Raw genomic sequence first — 20,829 nt, 5'->3', positions numbered from 1 at the left:
ATTCATTTATATACGAAGTGCTACTCATATATGGTAGAATTTTTTAACTAATTTTTATGTGAGTGAATATTAAATAGTGATGTATACATTGGAAAATGGTTGCAATTATCCATATGGTTTTGAATATTATCACACATGTTTTTTCTACTTCGATTTATGATTTCTAAGGCTTTGACCCACACAAATATTGGGTTCATCCTAGCATAGATAGTGTGATCATCCATCGCTTACGAAAGCTTAATCATAATTGAAAAGAAGAAGAAGAAAAAATATCTTTGGTTGTAAAATTATTTAACAAAATAAGATACTGCCATCTTGGTCAAACGTGTAAGGGATGCTCAATTTCAATCGACAAAAGTGATAAAAAAAATTTTAAGATTGCGAAATCGAAGTGAAAAACGTTGCAATACATTGAAATTATTTGCGGAAAAATATCTAGTAGAGCTCTAGGATAATTCTGTTAAACTATGTATGTGAAATATAGGAGGATAATCGGGTCTTTCGTCGTTTTCATAAAATTCAATTTGATATATAATAATTTCAAATGTACAATTGTTTGCCATCAGAGTTTTGGTAGAATTAGATTAAAATACTAATTGTGGATGGGTTGGAAGGCAAATAACTGTATTCTACTTTCTCAGTTTGTAATCAAAAACTTATGTAGAACATGCACAAATTGAGGTATAAGATTTCTCTTGGAGTTTGTCAAACAAAGAACTGTTTAGGATTTGTATTGTATCGAGAAAAATAAATTTTTTAATTGATATAATGTATATTACTAGATTCATATGTAATTGTAACCTACTGCCTCTAAATCTGTGTATTATGAAAATATACTATGAAGGAACTAATTGCAAATTAATAGAGTGAGGCACATGACAAGCGAGACGCTTGGAAATTCTGAACTTATTGACATTACTTTACCGAGTAGCGTAATTATCCTTTGCTGAGTTACTATAATTTTCCAAATAAACGACATTAACACAGCCGTTGTGTCATAGGTATCATTTGTGATATTTTTTTGAACAGAGAACCAGAAATACGAGACGTAACGTATTTATTTATTTTTATAAAATAGATACTTGTTACAATGGGCGTTCACGGATACAAAAAAAAAAAAAATGGTTTTTTTCTCAATTGCTATTTGCAAACTGCAAAATGTTAAATGTATGAGATGTTGTATAATAAGGACTAAAAGGAATTTATACACTTTTCATTCATTTATTTCTCATGCTTTTATTTTAGAGCACCTAATTGAATATAAAATTGTTGTATGCCTACATGATTTTTTTATTTTAATTTTATCGCATGATTATCACTATATGTATAAACTATATTCTAAATATATGAAATATTAGATGTAGGCTTGTGTATATAATAATATATGGCACGTCAGTCTGTTACTTTTAATTACTTACGTCTAAATATTAAATACTATCGTAGATTACTTATCGTCGTTAGTTATTAATTATTATTATTTTTGTTTTGTGTTTGGCATCGAGGATTTTAACACTACCTTATCATTTCCATGTACTTTTGCTTATGTTTACTCAGCATGTCCGTTACAGTTACCAACTGTTTTATAGTTGGCTGAAATGACAAATATCAAGCGATAAGTATAATGCTACAAATCACAGATGTCCGATAGATATAAGATGGTTCCTTAATGTATAATCACCTGTGATTTAGCAAGACCTTGCAACTCCTTCAGATGGGAAACACAAATATGGTGCAATGTAGCAAGATCTCTGGCAGTATCCGACGCACACGTGGTCTTCCCTCTGAGATCAGCACCTTCAGAGTCTGGCTTTTCAATTACATTCTAAATATAAATGTTGAGAAAAATCAGTTACCAGAGCTCGTATCATTGACACTGTAGTAAAAAATATACTTCAAATAATGTCCGTTCTTACCGATACTTGATCAAGGAAAACAACCATCCTCTCTTTATTCTTGAGAATAAACGGGTTCACTACTTCCATATAAGGTTCCTTTCCACCAAATTCGACAAGATTGGCCAAGTTTTGTAAACATTTCGCGACCATTACCAAGGAGCTAGATAAAAAATATTTAATCACAGTTTAAGAGGGAGTGAAAAACAGTCTAAATACACACTGTCTCATTAAAGTGCTTAGGTAAGGTTCTTCTAATACCGAGCTGCTGCAGGTGGTGGCGGCTCTGCTATCAAGTTGAATGATCTAGGATTCAAAATTGCTGGGCACAGGAGACGTAAGAATATAAAGCCACTAACAACTCTTGTTCGTACTAATCTTTCGTGAGGCCATTTAGAAACCACAGCTCGTTGTAAGCAACCACATATGTATCTTAATGTCTTTGGACAGTCGTCTGGACTCATGAATATACTCAGTGTAACTTCATCCAAAATCTGCACATATAATTTTTTTTTGATTCTGTTCCACAAAGAATGACATACCAAAATGATCACATCAGTGATCTAATATACAACAATTCACTTCATGTAATGAATTAACCATATGTACACACTTGTAACAAAAACTCTGCATTGCTGCATGCGTCTTCAGGGGAATCCATTTTAGTGGGATTCAGTTCACAGCTCTGCTTACTTTCAATCAATTTTACGATAGTATCTCGCAGGGCAGCTTTTAGAAATGAAGTACAAACTGACTTCATGTACAAGTCCATAAGAGTTGTTGTGAGGCTTGCTGCTCTGAACAACGTTGGGGTTTCATCTTCTTTGTCTACCTGTGAAAAATGGCACCAGACTTATTAGAACGTGCTTTCAATACGAAATATGAGTGAAACGGTATGCATTATACTCCGCATGCAAGGACTCTCATTTTTCCTTAATTGTTTCATTGGGTGATTCTTCAATTTTTTTAATATCCACTGAAATACTATTCAAACCTATTACTCACTTCTGCCTGGTTCAGGGACCGAAGAAGGTCGGCCTCTTTTCGTTCATGTCTGTAAAAATGGGAAGTTTTTTTGTAGGTGAATACAATTTTTATTTCAGCAGTCCTGCAATCTTACAAGCAAACTCATTTCTTTTTTAAAACAATTACAAGCCTTGATTTATTTCCAATCAGGGGTGGGTCAATAGTGTTCGAATTGAATCGAATATGCGAATAGTTCCAATAGATCAAATAATTTAAATGGTTCGAATAAGATCAGTACAGTCGAACTGAAAATTAAATTATTAGAAACATTTGAGTTACTTGAAGTTTCAAATTATTCGTGATTTTGAATTATTCGCACACTCCTATTTCCTGTGCAAACATCCCGGTTTTATCATTAGTGTAATTTCATGATAAAAATTAAATTTAACGATCTTTTACTGCACCTGAATATTCTAAGTAGACTATTGGCCAAAGGTATTCGATCCAAGTGACACACATCAGCTAAAGCTCGCACAACATGTAATTCCGGATCCAGTAGCAACTGCTGTAGAGGACTGTATTCTTCTGGTGGCATTGCCAAGTCATGTCTGTATCTGTGAAATTAGTTCATCTTGAGTCTATGGTTACGGGTTTAAGTAAATGTTTCAATTTCTGAGTTCAAACTTACCTCAAGCGTAAACGTAGAGCACCCCATTCGCCGATTGGGGTAACTCCCGACAAGGTATACCATTCTTCCATTTCTTCTCCATTAGCGAGGCTAGTCAATTCTACTGTCAATTCTGCTACTTCCGTGTCCTTACTCCTCTTTCCTTTGTTGTACAACGTCAACGTAAAAGATACGACATCAGGTGGCACATCCCTGTAAAATATTAGTTTTTAATTTACGCCTCTCACCTACTAATGTGATGTCGCAAACCAATCCAAGTATGTTTCTTATTCAACGTTGGAAGTTAAACACGTAAAGACAATTGGTGCACTCACTCAAGGATGAACTCTTCATCCCACAACGGACTTGCGCCAGTCTTTACTTTTGTTCGTGCAACTTTTACGTTGTTGAGAGCGACTATAATGAATGGATTTGGCACCAATTTGTAAGGTAGCCTGTGTGCATCTAAAATATGTAAATGCAAAGAACGCAATTCTCGTAAGCGGGCTACTTTCGGTGCTCGCGTTAGTTGAGAAACACACAACGGCTTCAATGCGTTTACCCAATCAAGAGAATTTTCGGAATTCTGTGCTGCCAAATATGTTATAGTCGATAAACAAGGCAAAGCTCTTTCCACCAATTGAAAGCAATGTGGTCGATCAAATACACTTTCGTGAACCTGGAAATTATCATGTCATCAGTGGTTTGTCATGTTCTTACAATTATACTCAAGTTTGATGTGTAATATTTACCTGGTACAAATAAGCACAGCTTAAATCAATTAGACCTTTTGGTTTTGTTCTTTTAGGGTTGTCATATAAATATAGATGTGTGTCTGTCGCATCTACTTGCAGTACAAAATACAGTGCCTTCCATTTTTTATTTTTTTCCGACTTCTTCTCCAAATAACCATGCATTTTAATTCCCTTGTTTTTCTTAACTCCAGATTGCTCGCGGCATTCACGAAGAGTTGCATAAATTTTTTCCGCATGTTGCACTTCTGTATTGACTCGGACACTGCCATCTGGTTCTGTGACCATAGCTTGCACCAAAGTGTGACCTTCAACGATTTGTTCTTTTCGGTACCTGAAAAATAAATATTAAAGTTTATTACTCAAAAACTTGCATGCTCACTTCAACTATTTTTTGAAAGTAAGGACATTCACCTATTTATTACAGCATCGAGACATTCAAAGGTTCTGCCACCCATTAAATATCTGACCCCTTTCTTTTCAATCCTAAACCTTTGTATCTGGTTATTTATATGGAAAAACAAAGAGTAATCTCCAGGACTGTTATCCGAGGGTCTGACCTGTGTAATAAAAATTTTCTAGTCGATTATTGTTAATTACAATGATATTGGAAATTGTAGAAAAAAAAAGAAACCAACAGCTGTCCATGATGAAAAATTTGCATTAGATCATCGAGCATCTATCACAAATGTTTACTACAAGTTTGAACATAATAACTTACTAGAAAACTTCCCGGCCCTGCTTTCACCAACATATCAACGGCTTCACTCTTAGTAACGTTTGGATGGAACCAGGAAAATACGGTATTTGGATCAATCGAATCATCTAAATCCTCGACCAATTCTCGGAATATCAATCCTTGTTCACCGGTCCGATGAGCAGTAACCCACAGCCATCCATCACCCATATCATTGTGTACAAAGAATATGTCACCCTTCTGGAAACTCAGTTCATCTGTGTCTGGCATTTTTGTATATGGCAGTATTGCAACTATTCTTTTTTTGTCATTAACGGGCTCAGGTGGAGGCGTTGGATGTATTAAACGCTCTCGCTTTAATAGATCCGAGCAATGTGTATAGTATGCAACTAAATCGGACAAGCTGTTGAACTGGCGACCACCTGAAATAATTGTTAGGCGGACAGATTATTAAACGGAATTAGTTGGAAACCGACCGATACTTGAATTTACGTGATGCAATATATAGCAAAATACTTTTAGTATTAGGTATAAATACACATTGAGGTCCTTTTCATATGAAATGCGAGAATAACAAAAAAGTAATCGGGTCGACAAGCTTCCAATAAAATGACATTGAATTGCACAACGCACCGATGTAGTAGTCTCCACATACTGCTGTAATTCGGAAATGGTTTATGCCAGTACGCCCCAAATAGGACAATACATAACTTCCGGGTTTTCTTTCGCTTTCTCGCACCAAATAGCTTCCCATTTTTGCGGCACCTCGTAGTCTCTCTTCTGCAGTAAACCTATCCAATTGTCCGTGGTACCACCTAATACCATGTGATTGAATTTGCATATGAATTTACGAAAAATATATCATATACGTTATAATTATTAGTCATCAGGCTATATCACATCAGGCAAAGCAAAAAAAAAATTTTAATTCAATTACTATTTGCTGATAATTTGCGAAAATTCCTCTCAAAGTAACTTTTGAGTTAAGGAAAAACATACCTTCTGTTGGCTATCAATATGGATAAAATAACTGATTGATAGGAAAATTCCGAGCTTCTGATAATAATTTATAAGCTTACTGGTTTTCTGGGGGAGCAGTCAACAGTGTTGTATTGGCACTATCAGGTTCTTCTGTATCCTGGAGATCGTCTGGTATGTTTTCCAAGAAAGGATCAAATTCGTTTTCCACATTTAATGACTCAATCGGACCTCCATCTTCGCTTCCTGTACTAGGTGATCCCCCTTTGCTATTGTGTTCAACCTAAACAAGCCAGTTCCGAGTTAATTTTGAGAGTATCACTATTGCAACTCCATGAATATTTAGCAACAATTATGATAGTAATACGACAAAGGAAATCAGCGTATGACTTGCATACTGTCAGAATGAAGCTATGACATGTAACATTAGTTCATTTATAGTGTGTACATTGTAAATAATTAACGGATAAATTTCGGAGAGAACGGGTAATTGTGCTGAAAGTAATAGGGAAGTCGTTCTGTGTAAAAGATGAAGACGGCAGATAAGTTCGAGCCGGAAAACCTTCATATAATCAGAACATGACGTGTTTAAGGATAAGAGTCACAACATTTCAGCAAAGTAATAGTATTACTTATTGTTTGTGACAATCAAATAATCTGACATGTGTCTACAATAATAATCGGCTTTTTACCTTTGCACTGTTGGATACGCTTGGGCCACCTCGCACAAATTCCGCCATTCCTAACTCACATATAAAGTTACTACAATGGTAATTGAATACAATTGATGTCACTACCGAAAACTACATACAATTATGCGAGAATTTTACACTGTTATTAAAGGAATATTGATATTTTTATATATATAAAATGTATTGACGTTTCCCGACGGCCATTTTGTTATCGCATGGCACCCATCAACTAGGAAGTTTGTAGACGCGGACGAAATGTGGATAAACTGGATGAATCGGTGGGCGACAACAACGAACAGTGAGTTCGTTTATAAAAGAGAGAGCGAGAGTGAGGGAGAGGGGGGAAGAACAGCTAGGCAGGCACATGCAGCTACCGCCACTTCATGGGAAGAGCAACAGAGAGTGCGGGAGAATTAATATCTTCTATCCTTCACAGAACTGATTTAATTTTCTTCTCAGCGTCGTGAGGCATCAGTCATTTCCGAGCGGTCGGAGTGGACTGACATGTTCTTATCGTTAGTATCAGTTCAACATTCGGACCGCGTTGTTCGTTCAGTGTACTTACATCATACTCATCTGTGAATAACGCACGAAGAGCAGCGTGTAGCCTGAAGAAAAACCGAGTTACTGAAATAAAAACATCCTAGGAATGTTGAAGGTGAATTTCGTGTCTCCAGTTTCCATTGTTTTGAGTAACTTCAGATTTCAGTGATCTCTATTTTGGTCTCGGTGCGTTGTGTATCAATTTTATTATTTTTTTAGCTGACTTTCGGTATATGCGCAGTTGCATTGTTAAAAAGTTTATTCAGTCGGTTCAAACGGACAGCTGCAGCACAAAATGTGAGTGTTGGATCGGTGTTATCGCGGTGCGGAATTTTGGAGTATAAGGGATTAATGAAGATTTGCATTAGATGAAAAGTGCGTCGCTTCACCAATAAACCTGAGATGCTACAAGAATTACTACATGTAAAAGTGTGGAGCAGCGTAGAGTCGAGGTAACAATACTTATTTTAATTATTAATTGATAATTCAAGGTGGTGCATTTAAAGCTGAAGTTTTGTTCTTGCATAACATGCAATGCATAAATATGTAACTAGACAACAGTAATAATTAATTTGAAAACTGAAAAGCCAATTTGGTAAAATTAATCCAAGTGTTCTGTTTTGTTTTTCACAGATTTAACCAAAGACTTCCAAGTAACTTTTCCATATCTCTGCAACGTTGGTGAGTTTGCACGTATTAGGTTATGGGTATTTCCCCGGGATTCCTCTGTCACGTGGCGTGGCGGTAACGATTGTTACGAAAATCTTCGATTTCTTGGCTGTATGGATAGGCTCATTCACGATCACAACGTGCTTGACTTTCAGTAAATTTGCACGTTGCTAAAAGTGGAATGAGCACCGCGACAGGTAACCATCGCTCACTCGGCACTCGCGAGATCGAATTGTGTTTCGTAATTGATGTAATAATCCACTTTTGAATTTACCGATGGTGTCGTTAAAGTGGTGATTTCACCTGAGGTTTGAACGTATTCAATTATTAACATTATTGTTAAATCGATAAAATTCCGAAGTGTGGCATAACGTAACGTAATCAAAATGCATCTTATGTTATATATCGTGTTCAATCTTAACAGCCAACAAGTATTGATCAACTGCAAGCATAGCTCGCTTAGAAAATTGCTAATTGGCATACAGGATGTTTTTAATCAATTTTACAAAAGGTTAATGTACCGATAGTTTGCCAACATTTCCTAAAATAATACATACAATATTAGGGTTGGCGGGAACAACCGCGATACTGTATTCTGAGTAGGCAGACTATGGTACAAAAACATTTTGCTCAAAACAGGTAACCATCGAAAATGTGAGTCAGTGACCACGGCGCAAATGATGAAGAATGATGTGTGTTGGAAAAAATGGAGAATCGTTTAGATCGAATATAGGTAACCGGGTAGGTAGGTGGACGTTTTGGGATCCGTCGCGGGGTTTATGCATGTGTGTGTGTCTCTCTTTTCCGTTGGGTGGCATCGTTGGGAAACAGGCGAGGGTTGGAAGGTCGCGATGTACCGTGATGTTACTAACTTTTGTAATTCACAGCGTCAAACGATCACAGAAATTTTTTTCCCAAAAGACTCCGTATTCGAGTTTCGCAACCATTTGTAAGCATTTGAATATTAACAAGATTGAATTTTCCACTTCTTGTGACTCTGCAACCATTTTTCAGTCGTTATGCAATTCAATTATTTAGTCATTACCGATCGTTATTCTATTCAATTGATCTTTGTGATCGTCTGAATGGGCAAAACGCATCTCTGGACCATCTATCGCGTTCCGTGGTACGCTAGATGAGGAGAGATGCTGAGCTCGAAGACTTCGCGTCGAAGAGGACCGCCGACCGTCACGCCACACAATAATGCATGCCCTTCAACCTCCCTCCTCATTTCAATTCGATTTGTAATCTGAGAACAACAATCCGCATAACAGTGTATCTGATATCTAAAAGATGTAGATGTGGATTGGGTTTCTACAGAATTTTTAGGACAAGTCCCACATACTAAGAATTTTTTGACAGTTCAATCTGTCGCGCCTTGTTGCGCATAGATTAATCACGAGAATTGGACGCAGCTTCATGCGCGTAAATTAATAACGGGAATCGGACACGTTTTTTTGCGCATCGATTTTGCATACAGTACATAAAAGAGTTACGCACTCTCAATGTGCTGATTTTTCAGCTCTTCGGTCAATTTTTTGACGAATAATAAAGTTTTCAAGTTCCACGGCGCCTTTTGCGCGTGGACTTGATACCTTTCAGTTATGAGAGTAAGCACCGGAATTTGAAAACCGGCGCTCAACGCGCAGGAACAAAAATCTTTGTAGTGTATACTAATAGTGGAGAATCTTGACGTAAGTATTTATGAAATATATCTGAAATTTACAGAAATATTCGTTCACTGATCGTATTATTTTCTGTTTCAGGTCAACAAAATCAATTTTTTAACAAATGCACTGATAACTATGCAATGTTCAGTTGGAAAAGATATTCACTGTAATAACTCAAAGCAGAAAGAGACGTCGATTTAAATCATGTAGAATGTTTTTCATTCATCAATACAATTAATAATCGAAAGCAACGAATATTAAAGTTAATATCATGTTGGACTCGACCCATTTTTTGCCAGTGTTTGAACTAATGTGATTGTGCTAACCATACCTTCGTCTGTTTCAGCTAATCAAACCTTTTGTCTGCTTCAGCTAATCAAACTTTTTGTCTCTTTCAGCTAATCAAACCTTTTGTCTGTTTCAGCTAATCAAACCCCTTGCTTGTTTCAGTAAATTAATTTGTCTCTTTCTCGTTAATTATATATTTTTTCTCATCTAAGCTTGATATATTTCTGTCTGTATCGACATATGTCACTAATTATATTTTCATCTGTTCCAGGTAACCGAATTTTATTGACTATACTGCAAGATATGTGAATTGATTGAAGATACATATTATCATCTTCAGTTAATGATACAAGTTAAGTATTAAAAATATGTAGAGAAATATACATAAGGTATGCATAGGAAAAACTGTATATTTCGATTCTTGGATTAACTTCTTCGACTATGTCTCGCATCCTTTGCATCAAGAAAAGGTTTTTAACTCTGTTAACAGCAGGTGCATGTTTATTGTGCATCTATTTAGATGACATTATTTTTGTTGATTCGATGGAGATAGATTGACATTGCCAAATGAGGCCCAAATGAATTTGCGTACTTTAAAAGTATACGGTGTCTATACGGAGTTATATTAAAATTTCAGTCTGTCCCCATTCGTCATTCCATAGGCATAATAATTTTCGACCCTGTATTATCTGGGTACGGGCGGTGAGCGATAGTAATATCAGTTCGTGTCGTTTCTACTTGCCGACATCTTACCGGATTGAGTACGTGTGTAAGGAAGGATGCAGAAGGCGCTTCTTGACGATGAATTTAAGTCTACCATTTTCTATCACGAAAAGCCCCATAAAGCTAGCAGTCTTTATGTATCTTCAGTCAAAGCCTCGTTTGTATTATTGCTATCCACGCCTGGCCGCAGCTCCTCACTCTTTCTAGTGAACAATATATTCATGCATTTTGATTTGTTACCTAATGACCATTTAATAACAGTTTCTTATGGCTCGAGGAGATCAATTGTGTAATTTCACTCTTCGTATTTCCCACCATCAAAGCATTCTGATTAGTTTGCAAAGCTTAATCGACCAATCAAAATGCTTGGATGGTGGGAAATGTGAAAAGTGAAATTACAGATTGGATCCCTGGGTCCTTCAGGACTACCAAGGCCCACTTACCTGCTGGTAACAAAAATTTACCCAATGATAAGCGTCTTTAAATTTTTCCGTCACAACTGAAGCTTCCGAAATTACGTCTAACTTCGTATATTATGAATGTGATTCATGATCGCGATAGCTAATTTTTCACGGTTAAAGTTTGCCGCCAAATACGCTCGATAGCATTTATATCTGGGCATTTATTATACTTATACCTACTTACAATTACTTGATTTTAATTTTGAAACACGTCGATGTTTACGTTATTTGATGCGTACCGTGATAACTTTACCGTGAGTGCAGTTATTATGTTTTACAATAATTGTTAACATACTTCACTTTGTACTGTTATGAAAATAGTATTCATCACACCTGGCGAATCAAACCGTGGACACAATATTCGAGAGTTCAACACAATCATTGTAGGTATATATTATCGTTTTAATATGTTCTCGCTATTACGAGATAGTTTTGCCCTTTCATTAGCCGTACGAAATTATTTTTGAAGTGCAAGACATCGATTTGCCTATATCTTTACAGTTTTTCTAAAGAACAGTTTGGCAGTTTGACGGTACTTACTATTCAATATTCCCAAAGAGTTTTAGGTTATTTATTTGCAATCTTGTACTGCAACGATGATCAGGCACTAGCGTATCAAATATAGTAAACATTTGGCATTCAAGTTTCTCATAGTCATAATTTATATTGTTTTCGGTTACAGTTGTATTATACAACAGCACAATGGATATTACAGCTCCTGCTGAAGTTGAGGACGATATGTCTGAATCTTGGTTAGATCTTCTTAATGAAGAGGAGGATGCTCTTCTGAATGAAGCTGTTAGTCACACAATCAGACAATTGAGTGCCGAGATTCGATCAAACAGTACAAAACCGTGTGTTGCTGAAAAGCCAACCAACAATACTTGCAACGATAATGAGACTGCTAAACCGGATGTGAACTGTTTGAGGATAAATGATGAGCCAAAAAGTAGTTTTGCTGATGTGTTACTTTGTAGAAATAAAATGATAGATATTGATGCCAAAGGTAACGCAGACCAAGCATTAAACAAAGTAGAAGAAGATAACTCGCCGACCTTAGGCAAGAGGCCAAGAGAAGATAGCCACAATTCTTTACCAGCAAAAATATCCCGAAATAGACATAACAGCAGTTCGAGCTCAAGTACAAATTCGTCAAATACCAGCAAAAGGAAAATTGAATATGAAACTGATCCCTCGACATTGGCACGAAGGCAAAAGGACATTGATTATGGAAAAAATACAATCGGATATGACAGATATATCCAATCTATACCAAAGTAAGGAGTGTGTTTGTACAATATATAGTTTCCCAAATTTTATGAGTGATTTGAATAACTTAATTGCATGATAAATATTCTATGGACTGACTAAAGCGTTTCAGCATATTTAATGGTTAAAGTATTATCAATATTTTCTTTCCTTTTTCACATCGTATGTTGATATTTCAGAAAAAACCGTGCTAAAGAACATCCGAAAACACCTCCAAAAAACATTAAATGTAGCCGAAGAGGATGGGATGGGATGGTAAAACTATGGCGGCAGCAATTACACGTTTTTGATCCGCCTGATACAAATGATTCCAAAGTGGCTCAAGAAAAAGATGGGTCTACTCAATGATTAGTTTATTTTTTTGCTAAAGCTCTCCATTTTTTCTCATTGCCATCATCAATTTGGAATGAGCCGTGAATGGTACATGATACACAAACTGTGATTATGTACAAAATCGTTTTGTACCATCTATGTATTGTAGCTCTTTTTTTGTTTCATTTTCTCAATTACATAAATTGTGCAAAAACATTTTGCCATTTATAGATCCGACTATCTGTATTTTTTATGAGAATTCATTTGTGTTACGAGCTAGTTGTTTAGTAAGTAATAAGACTTTTCTATGCTGCACTGCAATATTGTAAATGTTATAAAAGTAAATTTGTTAGTTTGTATAAACATTACTTAGTTGCATATTATTCTATAAGAAACAGTCAAGTTTATTTAAATCAATCTGAAAAATCTGTAAACGACCAGTGAACCTTATCAGCACAATACCAAATTCACTTAGTATTTTTGCGGGCAGTATTTCATTTAATTCAACTCATATACTTATTAAAAATCTTATGATGAACGCCAGTGTTTATTGTTATTGAGATATCCACAATGAACCTGGTCTGTGCAAGTGAATCGTTAAGTTTGTGTGCATGTTTCAATAATTTTTTTATATTTTGCATAACGTCAACAATTCTAACTACAAAGTTTGTTCTGATACGAAACAAACAGAATGCAGCGAACAATGAGTATAGGTATGATGAATTTATAGGGAATTCGTTTCATTCTGTAGAATGTTCACAGCGAAAAACTTTGACCGTTATTTCTGACCTTGATACTGGGAAATGTGTTCTCAAAAAAAAATAACAGAATAAACATAAATAATAAATGTTCTTAAAAACGTATTTATTTGAACCTTATACTTTCTAAAAAACAACATCCTTCGCTAAACATATGATTCTTCTTATTTTTAATTCAACCTGAGCATGTGGACAACACTTTAGTTATATAAATATTTGTTGCATTGGAAATTACCAATCAGATTATTTGCAAAAACAATTATTCAAAGTCAAGTCGTATACAGGTATAGTATGTGTGACTGCACTCGAATCTTTAGAAGTTTTAAGAGGTTGGCCAACTGTAGAATGCTAATCAGACCAAGACTTGTAGCAGAAGCAAGCACTTGTATAGAGATAACTTGATTAGCACTCACCTTGTTTTATTTCAGACATACTACAGTATTTCTTCATCGATCACAGAAATTTTATACAATTGTCACATAAATTATAAAATTATGGTAAATATCTCACTACAGCGTTTCAGTGTAATTATGAAGTTTATAATAATTTGGACGGTTATATCCGAAGGGCTGCAGATAGATTTCAAGTTTGAGTATTCTCTTTGAATACTGGTGAATATTTTTTTTTTATTACAAAAACCGTATCATTCTGAATTTTAGTTCAAATTTGTACTTGACTAATACATGGAGGTATCCTCCTATCATATTCAGAAAATAATTCATGAAATAAAGTCAGAATCAGAAGTTTACTTGTATTCAGCACGATACGGTAAATTTATGTTTTATCCTTGATTCTAGTATGAAATTGATAGCCTAAACTTGATGGCTCCAGGTCATTTTTCTGAAAGATATCTGAATCTAATTATAACATTATCGTGATTTACATGGAATTGAAAATAACATTCTACATTTTCTATTTAAATTATCTCGAAAAGTTTCAAAAAGGCATTTTCAAAATTAGAAAGAAATTGATGAAGCTGGATATATTCTATTCCATATTCTTACTCTTAATATTGTCCTGAAATATGAATGAGAAATTATGCATTATTTGAATGGCTGTTTGAAAAATTCTTTGCTCGAGTTTGGATAGAGATAGTCTCAATACCAGGTGTTTTAGAAATGTAATTTCTATCTTATTCTATCATATTGTAGTTCAACAGTGTCATATATTTTAATGAATACTATGAAGCAATTTAGGAAAAAATATTCAAACAAAAATCTGAATCTGTGAACACTTTCTTACGTGTTTGACAATTTGATCAGCAATGTTGCAAGGTAGAAGAAAAGCAGCTGTGTTTTGTATTTTATTTGAATAGAAAAATGATCAAATTACTAATGTATCTCGTGTCTCATATTAACGAAGCCTAAATCTGAAGCAGGCCAATCTTAGACTAGAAATATGAAATTTTAAGGGTGGGAACTACGGGTTTTTCTAATCCTACGACAATTGGTTCTATTAAAATCATATTTAAAATGAACCCTCATCTTCACATCTAACTTTGATCCGTTCGCTCCTGTTTATAAGTACATCAGGTAGAAAAAGGATTTGAAAATAAGTGTGAATGGTACTACGCTTTGCATCAAGTAACTGTACAGACTTTGTATAGTATATGTTACACTACCTACTTAATTAGATAAATAACTATACACACAGCTAGAGTCATCGGATAAATGATATATCTATGATGAATCAGTTACAAATTACTCATTTCACTATTGGTACATTTTTACCCTTTTTCTGGTAAATAGAACCAGTTAGATTTGCCATACTTTTTAAATTCATTGCGAATATTCAATTTTGCCTATTACTAAGTAATTTGAGGATATCATCCAGTTTTTCGTTTGTTTTATAATTTATTGTGTCTATTCTTTGTGCGAGTCTCTCCTCCATCTCTCTCAGCCTATTGTCAACGTACGTTTTGAAGTTGGAATCAAGAATATCTGCAGAATCACCAATACATTCCACATTTTGTTTCCTAGGTGCAGTCGTTCGAGAGTCTTGCCTATGAGGGAAATGTATGTGCGTCGATGAGTCTAAATTGACGCCCATAAAGTTTTGATAAAAGGAATCAAGCTCAGGATTTAAATTCTCTACGGGAGCCTCTGATTTTTCCAAAATCTTCTTTGCCCAATTATTAGACTTTGATGACGATCCGGCTTTACTTTGCAACAATTCACCTATAACGTTGTAATCAAATTCTTGAGACTTTGTACTAGGCTCAGAATCTGTAAGGGAAAGTCGTATTCCATACAACCACATAGCTGTGCTAGGATTCTTCAGTCTGGCAAACTACAAAAATAGACACAATTTATACCAGTGCACACACTTTTCACCATTATGTTTAAAATTTGTTTGAATAATTACAGATTGAATTTAAAGTTACCTTGATGCTAACTTCAGGTGTGGGTGGACTCAGGCATATGTCTGCAAAATACACAGCACTTTGTTCAAATTCATCAATGAATTCCGCATGCGCGGTACTGACGTATTCTCCAAATTGCTTGTATAATTCAATTAGAAATGCCTCCGAGACTATGGCAATCCTCGCTATTTTTTTACCATTATTTAACTTAATATCAATGTTGCATGGCTCCCTTTTATCATGCACGTTTCCTTCCAGTCTTATACATGTTTCCAGTGAAACTACATCTTCTAGTTCTGCTCTGTGCAAATGAAAATGAAAATAAATTTAATCATTGGCGACAAGTTCGTTGTATTCTTCAATTCCCCTTTTTAAATCATAGTCCTCGTTTCACAACACTCTTGTACTCACTTATAAGTTGTTTTCAACTTTTCAAATGCACTGTCAAATGTGTATTGTGTAATGCGTATCCATTTACGCATTTTGTTTGCTAATTTACTACAAAATTTATTTTACCTTCCAGGCGATTCTTTGAAGCTGGTAGTAGAAATTGTATTGTGGAGTAATTTATCGTTGACTATTTTCCAGGTTGAAGTAATATTCAGGTCTCCAGCTTGCAGCTGGCAACACTTTTTTGGAATGCTACCTGGCGGTGATTTCTTTTCAGCACCGCTAACTTCCATTGCATTTACTATGTAACTTGTAAACAAACTGTTGACATAACCGAAGTCAGTCATCAAGCAATTGCATTGAGAGACAGGTTAAATAAACAGTTAATTCTTGTATATATATTGATATCGGGATCTAAAACACAGTTCTGTTCAGTTATATTTTTTTGGGGGGAATTTGTATTAATCACCTTAAAATGTAAATTTCGCGTAAACTTCTTACGTCACGGTAAAATAGATTAATGATCAATGACGTCCTAACGCTCAATGCAAAAACTGTGTGCGAAATTGACGCGTATCTTAAGACGTCGGCATTTATATCTTATTCGGCCGCTAGACGTATCGGTGACGTAAGATGACTAAAGGATATTTGACATGACTTGACAAATCTTATTTCGAGCTTTCTCTGCATACGCCGTATACGTATGTAATTGATTGACCGCTTCTCTCGACGATGAAATGACGTTGAATTAGACGCCGGTAAACAACCCCGTTTTCAATTCGCTAGTGCTGGTATTGATCAATTATTGATTAGCGGTTTAGTTTAAATTGAAGTAGTTCTCTGCGAATCGAAAAGAATAATCACGATGATGATGAAAAACGGTGCGTACTTAATAGCTTGTAAAATAGGACAGTTGCAAATTGGAACTGTGATTATAAATCGTGTGCTACATGTACAGTACAAATTTATTGCGAATTTACTTTGCAATTTTTAGATAATATCTGCACGGACAACTTAACGTTAGACGATAATTTTTTAAATCGTGTACCGTTGAGTGATAAAGAGACTTAACCTACCAGCTTGTCACCCCATATCACGGAGGATAGCACGATGGTTCTTCTTTTTCCTTTTTTTTTACTGTGAGCACGATGGTTACAAAGTCTTATTTCTTCTTGATTATGTCCCGTTAAGGTAAATACCAATGTACTACGTGTTTATTTATTTTTTAATAGTTTATACTTCATTCGACAATTCATTTTTATTTGGCTTCAATCACTTCTATCAGTTTTAGTTTTACTTATTTATGATCCATAAGCTTTCAACTGATTCATTTCCGAAAGCACCACGTGGGGTTCAATAAAGATGGGTCCGGCTTGTCGAGACACCATTAAGAGTCAACGTATTAAATACCCCCGGCTACAAAGCTATGACAACTATATCACTAGGTCCATAAAAAAATTCACTTGCATCCATATTTACATCAAGCTTTGGAAAAGTCCAACAGAGGCGCTAGGTCGTAATTAACGTTATATATGACGTGTGTCATCTTCCATGGCGATTCAATACGAATGAGGTAAATTATACTTAACATTTGGTATCAATTTCGAAATTAGGTAATGCATTTTTATTAAGAATGAATATTTATGCCCTATTAATGCTCAAAGACTGCAATTTGACAAAATACATGCATTTCCTGGCAGGGTTGATAAATCAAATTCTGTGCTTTCTTGTAGATGTATGGAAACCGTATCAAAACATAGCAGCAACGAAAATCTCTCAAAAGTCATATAAAAGACGATGAATAGAAATTCCAATATTCAATGTCTAGGAGGAATCCTTAACTTGAAACTTAACTTGGCATCGCATTTTGTATCATTTTTGGCTGTGTGTCGTCTGAGTGATTGGTAATTTTCCAAAATTCGCTGTAAACAACGCCTGTGGTTTTGTGGATCGGCAACCCACAATACACCGATGTGCTTATGATATTAAAAGTCAAGACAATTTACACATCGTTTTTATACCATAATCCTCACATTGATAAAATCATAGCTTGGAAATTACCTACACTAATTCCATGACGGGATTGATATATCGTCACGAACTAAACTTTATCTTAACAAAGTTGCCAGAGATACATTGACTAGACGAAAAATTGATAAGAATTATCAAGATTATTTGGGAATGTAAATATATGAACAAAGCTAGAGATCTCAAATTTCTTGCACAAGATTTTAACTCAATTTCAAGGTGTTCGTAGCTCAAATATGAAACTGCGACAACTTGTTAAATACATTATGTCAACAGCTCTTAGTCAAATTGTTTTAACGCAAGTAAGCGCACATCGCGTAACACTGAATCTCTGATTTTGTAAAAGCAGTTAACGGAAAAACGTACGTACATTTTACCATCCGCAAATCTTGGGAATCGGAATTAGAATACTGGCACAGGGCCGCGCTGACATGTCCGCACCTACGACTCTGATCGAAAGCCGCGAAGGTGGGAAGGCGCCTATTATCCCCCCTGAGGATGAAACCTTCTCCCCTTCTCCGGCTGCTCCGCGTAGTGGCCGCAGTACCATCGCTACCAATCGCTACCATCAGTTCACCGAGTAAATTCGTGCGGTACACACGCGATCTGAATTGTTCTTGCGCCGCCACAATGTCCAAGTACAGAATTGTAATGGTTCGCCACGGCGAGAGCGAATGGAATCAGCTCAATCTTTTCTGCGGATGGTTCGACGCTGGTTTATCAGAGAAGGGTAAGGAACTAATTGCATTTTCACTACTAAAGGAGAAGCGGATTGTAAGACTCCGGCTTTAACTTTTTCAATGGCGGTTGGGTACGGGCATGTCGGTTCCTCAAGGGCAAAAGGTCGATCACTCTGATTTGTCAAACACATAAGCGTCTTCTGCAATAACGCGGCAACACGACTGAAAACTTGCTTCCTATTTATTTTTATTAGATTACGCCATCTCGATACTGGCCTGTTTTTCGAACAGATTATCGATTTACCTGTACCTTACTTATTGCCGATATCGCATATACATTTCACGTAGAACTGATTCCTGATCAATTGAATCGCTCGGTGAAACAAAATTTATCGCAATATAAGATGTTTAAACCAAATTTAAGGAAAGAGCGAAGCGGTTGCTGCTGGAAAAGCTCTCAAGGCGGAGGGTTACACCTTTGACGTAGCTCACACGTCGATGCTTACTCGGGCCCAGACGACGCTTCAAGCTATACTAAAAGAAATTGGCCAGGAGAATTTGCCAACTGAAAAAACATGGCGTCTCAACGAGCGCCACTACGGAGGACTTACCGGAATGAACAAAGCTGAAACAGCAGCCAAGTACGGCGAGGCACAGGTTCAGATTTGGAGAAGGTCGTTTGATACTCCGCCACCTCCCATGGAACCCGATCACAAATACTACGAAACTATTGTCAAAGACCCAAGGTATGCTGCGGAACCCAAGCCCGAGGAATTCCCTAAATTTGAGTCTTTGAAACTAACAATTGAAAGAACTCTTCCCTATTGGAACAACACCATCATTCCTCAGCTTAAGGAAGGAAAGAAGATCATCATAGCTGCACATGGGAATAGTCTGCGTGGTATTGTGAAGCATCTTGATGGTAAATATCTCTTTGTTGAATTTGTATGCCATCAGAAGAATGATCAAGCTCAGTGGTGGAACAAAATGATAATAGTTGTGGGATTTTTTTTCTCTTAGAACTTAGCAATGAACAAATTATGGGTCTCAATCTACCGACGGGAATTCCATTTGTCTACGAACTGGATGAGAATTTCAAACCTATTGTATCGATGAAATTCCTTGGCGATGAGGAGACTGTTAAAGCAGCAATAGCTGCGGTCGCTGCCCAAGGCAAGGCTAAGTAATCTGTGGAGTATGATATTGCTTCAGCGTGAGATCCGGGTATTATTATCATTAGAATATTTCCCCCATGTGGCTATTTATGAACCAGCATAAACGGTACGTTGTATAAATTATTCAATAACTGTCTATTGTACTAGTCTGAACGTATCTATGAATGAATGTTACTAATAAAATGAATTTTAAGTAATAAGCAAATTGCGTAACATGATTCTTATACAACTGTGATTCGAATATTATGGGTCATTTCAGTAGAATATTACCTCAGGCAGGGATCAACATGTTTTATCATGTCGACGTACAAACAAGGTATTTTAAAATATAGTTATGATTTTCGAACTGGAAAAATTAAATTAAAACGTTAATTATCCAATATTACTATTTCACAGAGATGAATGAGTGAATATGTTAATTCTGAATATGAAAACGTAGGTAACAAATAAGAAAAATTTTATTGGAAAGATTTTATTATCAAATTTCTTTATAAGTTCAGTGTACTCTAATGTAAAAGTCAACATGAATAATGGTGAGGAAGGTTTTATATTCTAATTATTTTGAAGCAGTAGTCACCAGTATAAATTTAAAAGTTTAAACTCATTGCAGAGGTAAAGAAGTAAAATTATAAGGATTGAGCGGATGCAAATTTCTTATTTTCTCTTTCGAATTGCAAAATAACGAAATCAGGTTCGAGATGCGTATAAATCAGTTATGTACAGATATTCTTATTACAAAACACTACTGGTTAGTTCAACGTTCCATAGGAGACTACACATATGAAATCAACAGTTATTGAGTTTAATTTTGATAAGTAATAACTGACTTATAATAAAATGTTAGCAAAATCGTACGT

At 35.7% G+C, this 20,829-nt stretch overlaps 4 protein-coding genes across 11 annotated transcripts; 2 read left to right on the top strand and 2 right to left on the bottom strand.

The window, feature by feature from the left end:
• Positions 1 to 153: 153 nt before the first annotated feature.
• On the bottom strand, positions 154 to 6,870 carry LOC124306945 (ras GTPase-activating protein 1). The gene is made up of 15 exons (XM_046768131.1): positions 6,645 to 6,870; positions 6,054 to 6,235; positions 5,608 to 5,789; positions 4,999 to 5,396; positions 4,692 to 4,837; positions 4,278 to 4,611; positions 3,861 to 4,204; positions 3,547 to 3,738; positions 3,323 to 3,472; positions 2,898 to 2,946; positions 2,506 to 2,724; positions 2,154 to 2,386; positions 1,914 to 2,055; positions 1,679 to 1,822; positions 154 to 1,590 (listed from the first exon to the last, which is right to left on the bottom strand). The coding sequence occupies exons 1-15, from the start codon at positions 6,690 to 6,692 to the stop codon at positions 1,513 to 1,515; spliced, it is 2,841 nt and encodes a 946-aa protein (XP_046624087.1). The 5' UTR covers positions 6,693 to 6,870; the 3' UTR covers positions 154 to 1,512.
• Positions 6,871 to 11,032: 4,162 nt separating this feature from the next.
• On the top strand, positions 11,033 to 13,427 carry LOC124306673 (uncharacterized). Of its 4 annotated transcripts, none has more exons than XM_046767541.1 (3): positions 11,033 to 11,385; positions 11,681 to 12,282; positions 12,447 to 12,539. In XM_046767541.1, exons 1-2 carry the CDS (start codon positions 11,310 to 11,312, stop codon positions 12,277 to 12,279), a joined length of 675 nt encoding a protein of 224 aa, XP_046623497.1. In that variant the 5' UTR covers positions 11,033 to 11,309; the 3' UTR covers positions 12,280 to 12,282; positions 12,447 to 12,539. The 4 variants fall into 4 exon arrangements, with proteins under 4 accessions (XP_046623497.1, XP_046623493.1, XP_046623494.1 ...); XM_046767537.1 differs by having other exon boundaries at positions 11,042 to 11,385; positions 11,681 to 12,275; positions 12,447 to 13,427; XM_046767538.1 differs by having other exon boundaries at positions 11,047 to 11,381; positions 11,681 to 12,275; positions 12,447 to 13,427.
• LOC124306671 (uncharacterized) lies at positions 12,639 to 18,577 on the bottom strand. Of its 5 annotated transcripts, XM_046767530.1 has the most exons (5): positions 18,488 to 18,568; positions 17,166 to 17,513; positions 16,216 to 16,503; positions 15,721 to 16,000; positions 12,639 to 15,626 (listed from the first exon to the last, which is right to left on the bottom strand). In XM_046767530.1, the coding sequence occupies exons 3-5, from the start codon at positions 16,434 to 16,436 to the stop codon at positions 15,129 to 15,131; spliced, it is 999 nt and encodes a 332-aa protein (XP_046623486.1). In that variant the 5' UTR covers positions 16,437 to 16,503; positions 17,166 to 17,513; positions 18,488 to 18,568; the 3' UTR covers positions 12,639 to 15,128. The 5 variants fall into 5 exon arrangements, with proteins under 5 accessions (XP_046623486.1, XP_046623488.1, XP_046623487.1 ...); XM_046767532.1 differs by lacking the exon at positions 17,166 to 17,513 and having other exon boundaries at positions 16,216 to 16,410; positions 18,488 to 18,577; XM_046767531.1 differs by lacking the exon at positions 18,488 to 18,568 and having other exon boundaries at positions 16,216 to 16,410; positions 17,166 to 18,459.
• Positions 18,578 to 18,659: 82 nt separating this feature from the next.
• On the top strand, positions 18,660 to 20,172 carry LOC124306672 (phosphoglycerate mutase 1). The gene is made up of 3 exons (XM_046767536.1): positions 18,660 to 18,847; positions 19,222 to 19,719; positions 19,818 to 20,172. Exons 1-3 carry the CDS (start codon positions 18,748 to 18,750, stop codon positions 19,982 to 19,984), a joined length of 765 nt encoding a protein of 254 aa, XP_046623492.1. The 5' UTR covers positions 18,660 to 18,747; the 3' UTR covers positions 19,985 to 20,172.
• The last annotated feature ends 657 nt before the right edge of the window (positions 20,173 to 20,829 follow it).

Source organism: Neodiprion virginianus, chromosome 6 (genome assembly GCF_021901495.1).
Source record: "Neodiprion virginianus isolate iyNeoVirg1 chromosome 6, iyNeoVirg1.1, whole genome shotgun sequence".
NCBI lineage: Eukaryota > Metazoa > Arthropoda > Insecta > Hymenoptera > Diprionidae > Neodiprion > Neodiprion virginianus.
Note: the sequence above shows the minus strand (reverse complement) of the source record. Positions and strands in the feature narration are given on the sequence as shown.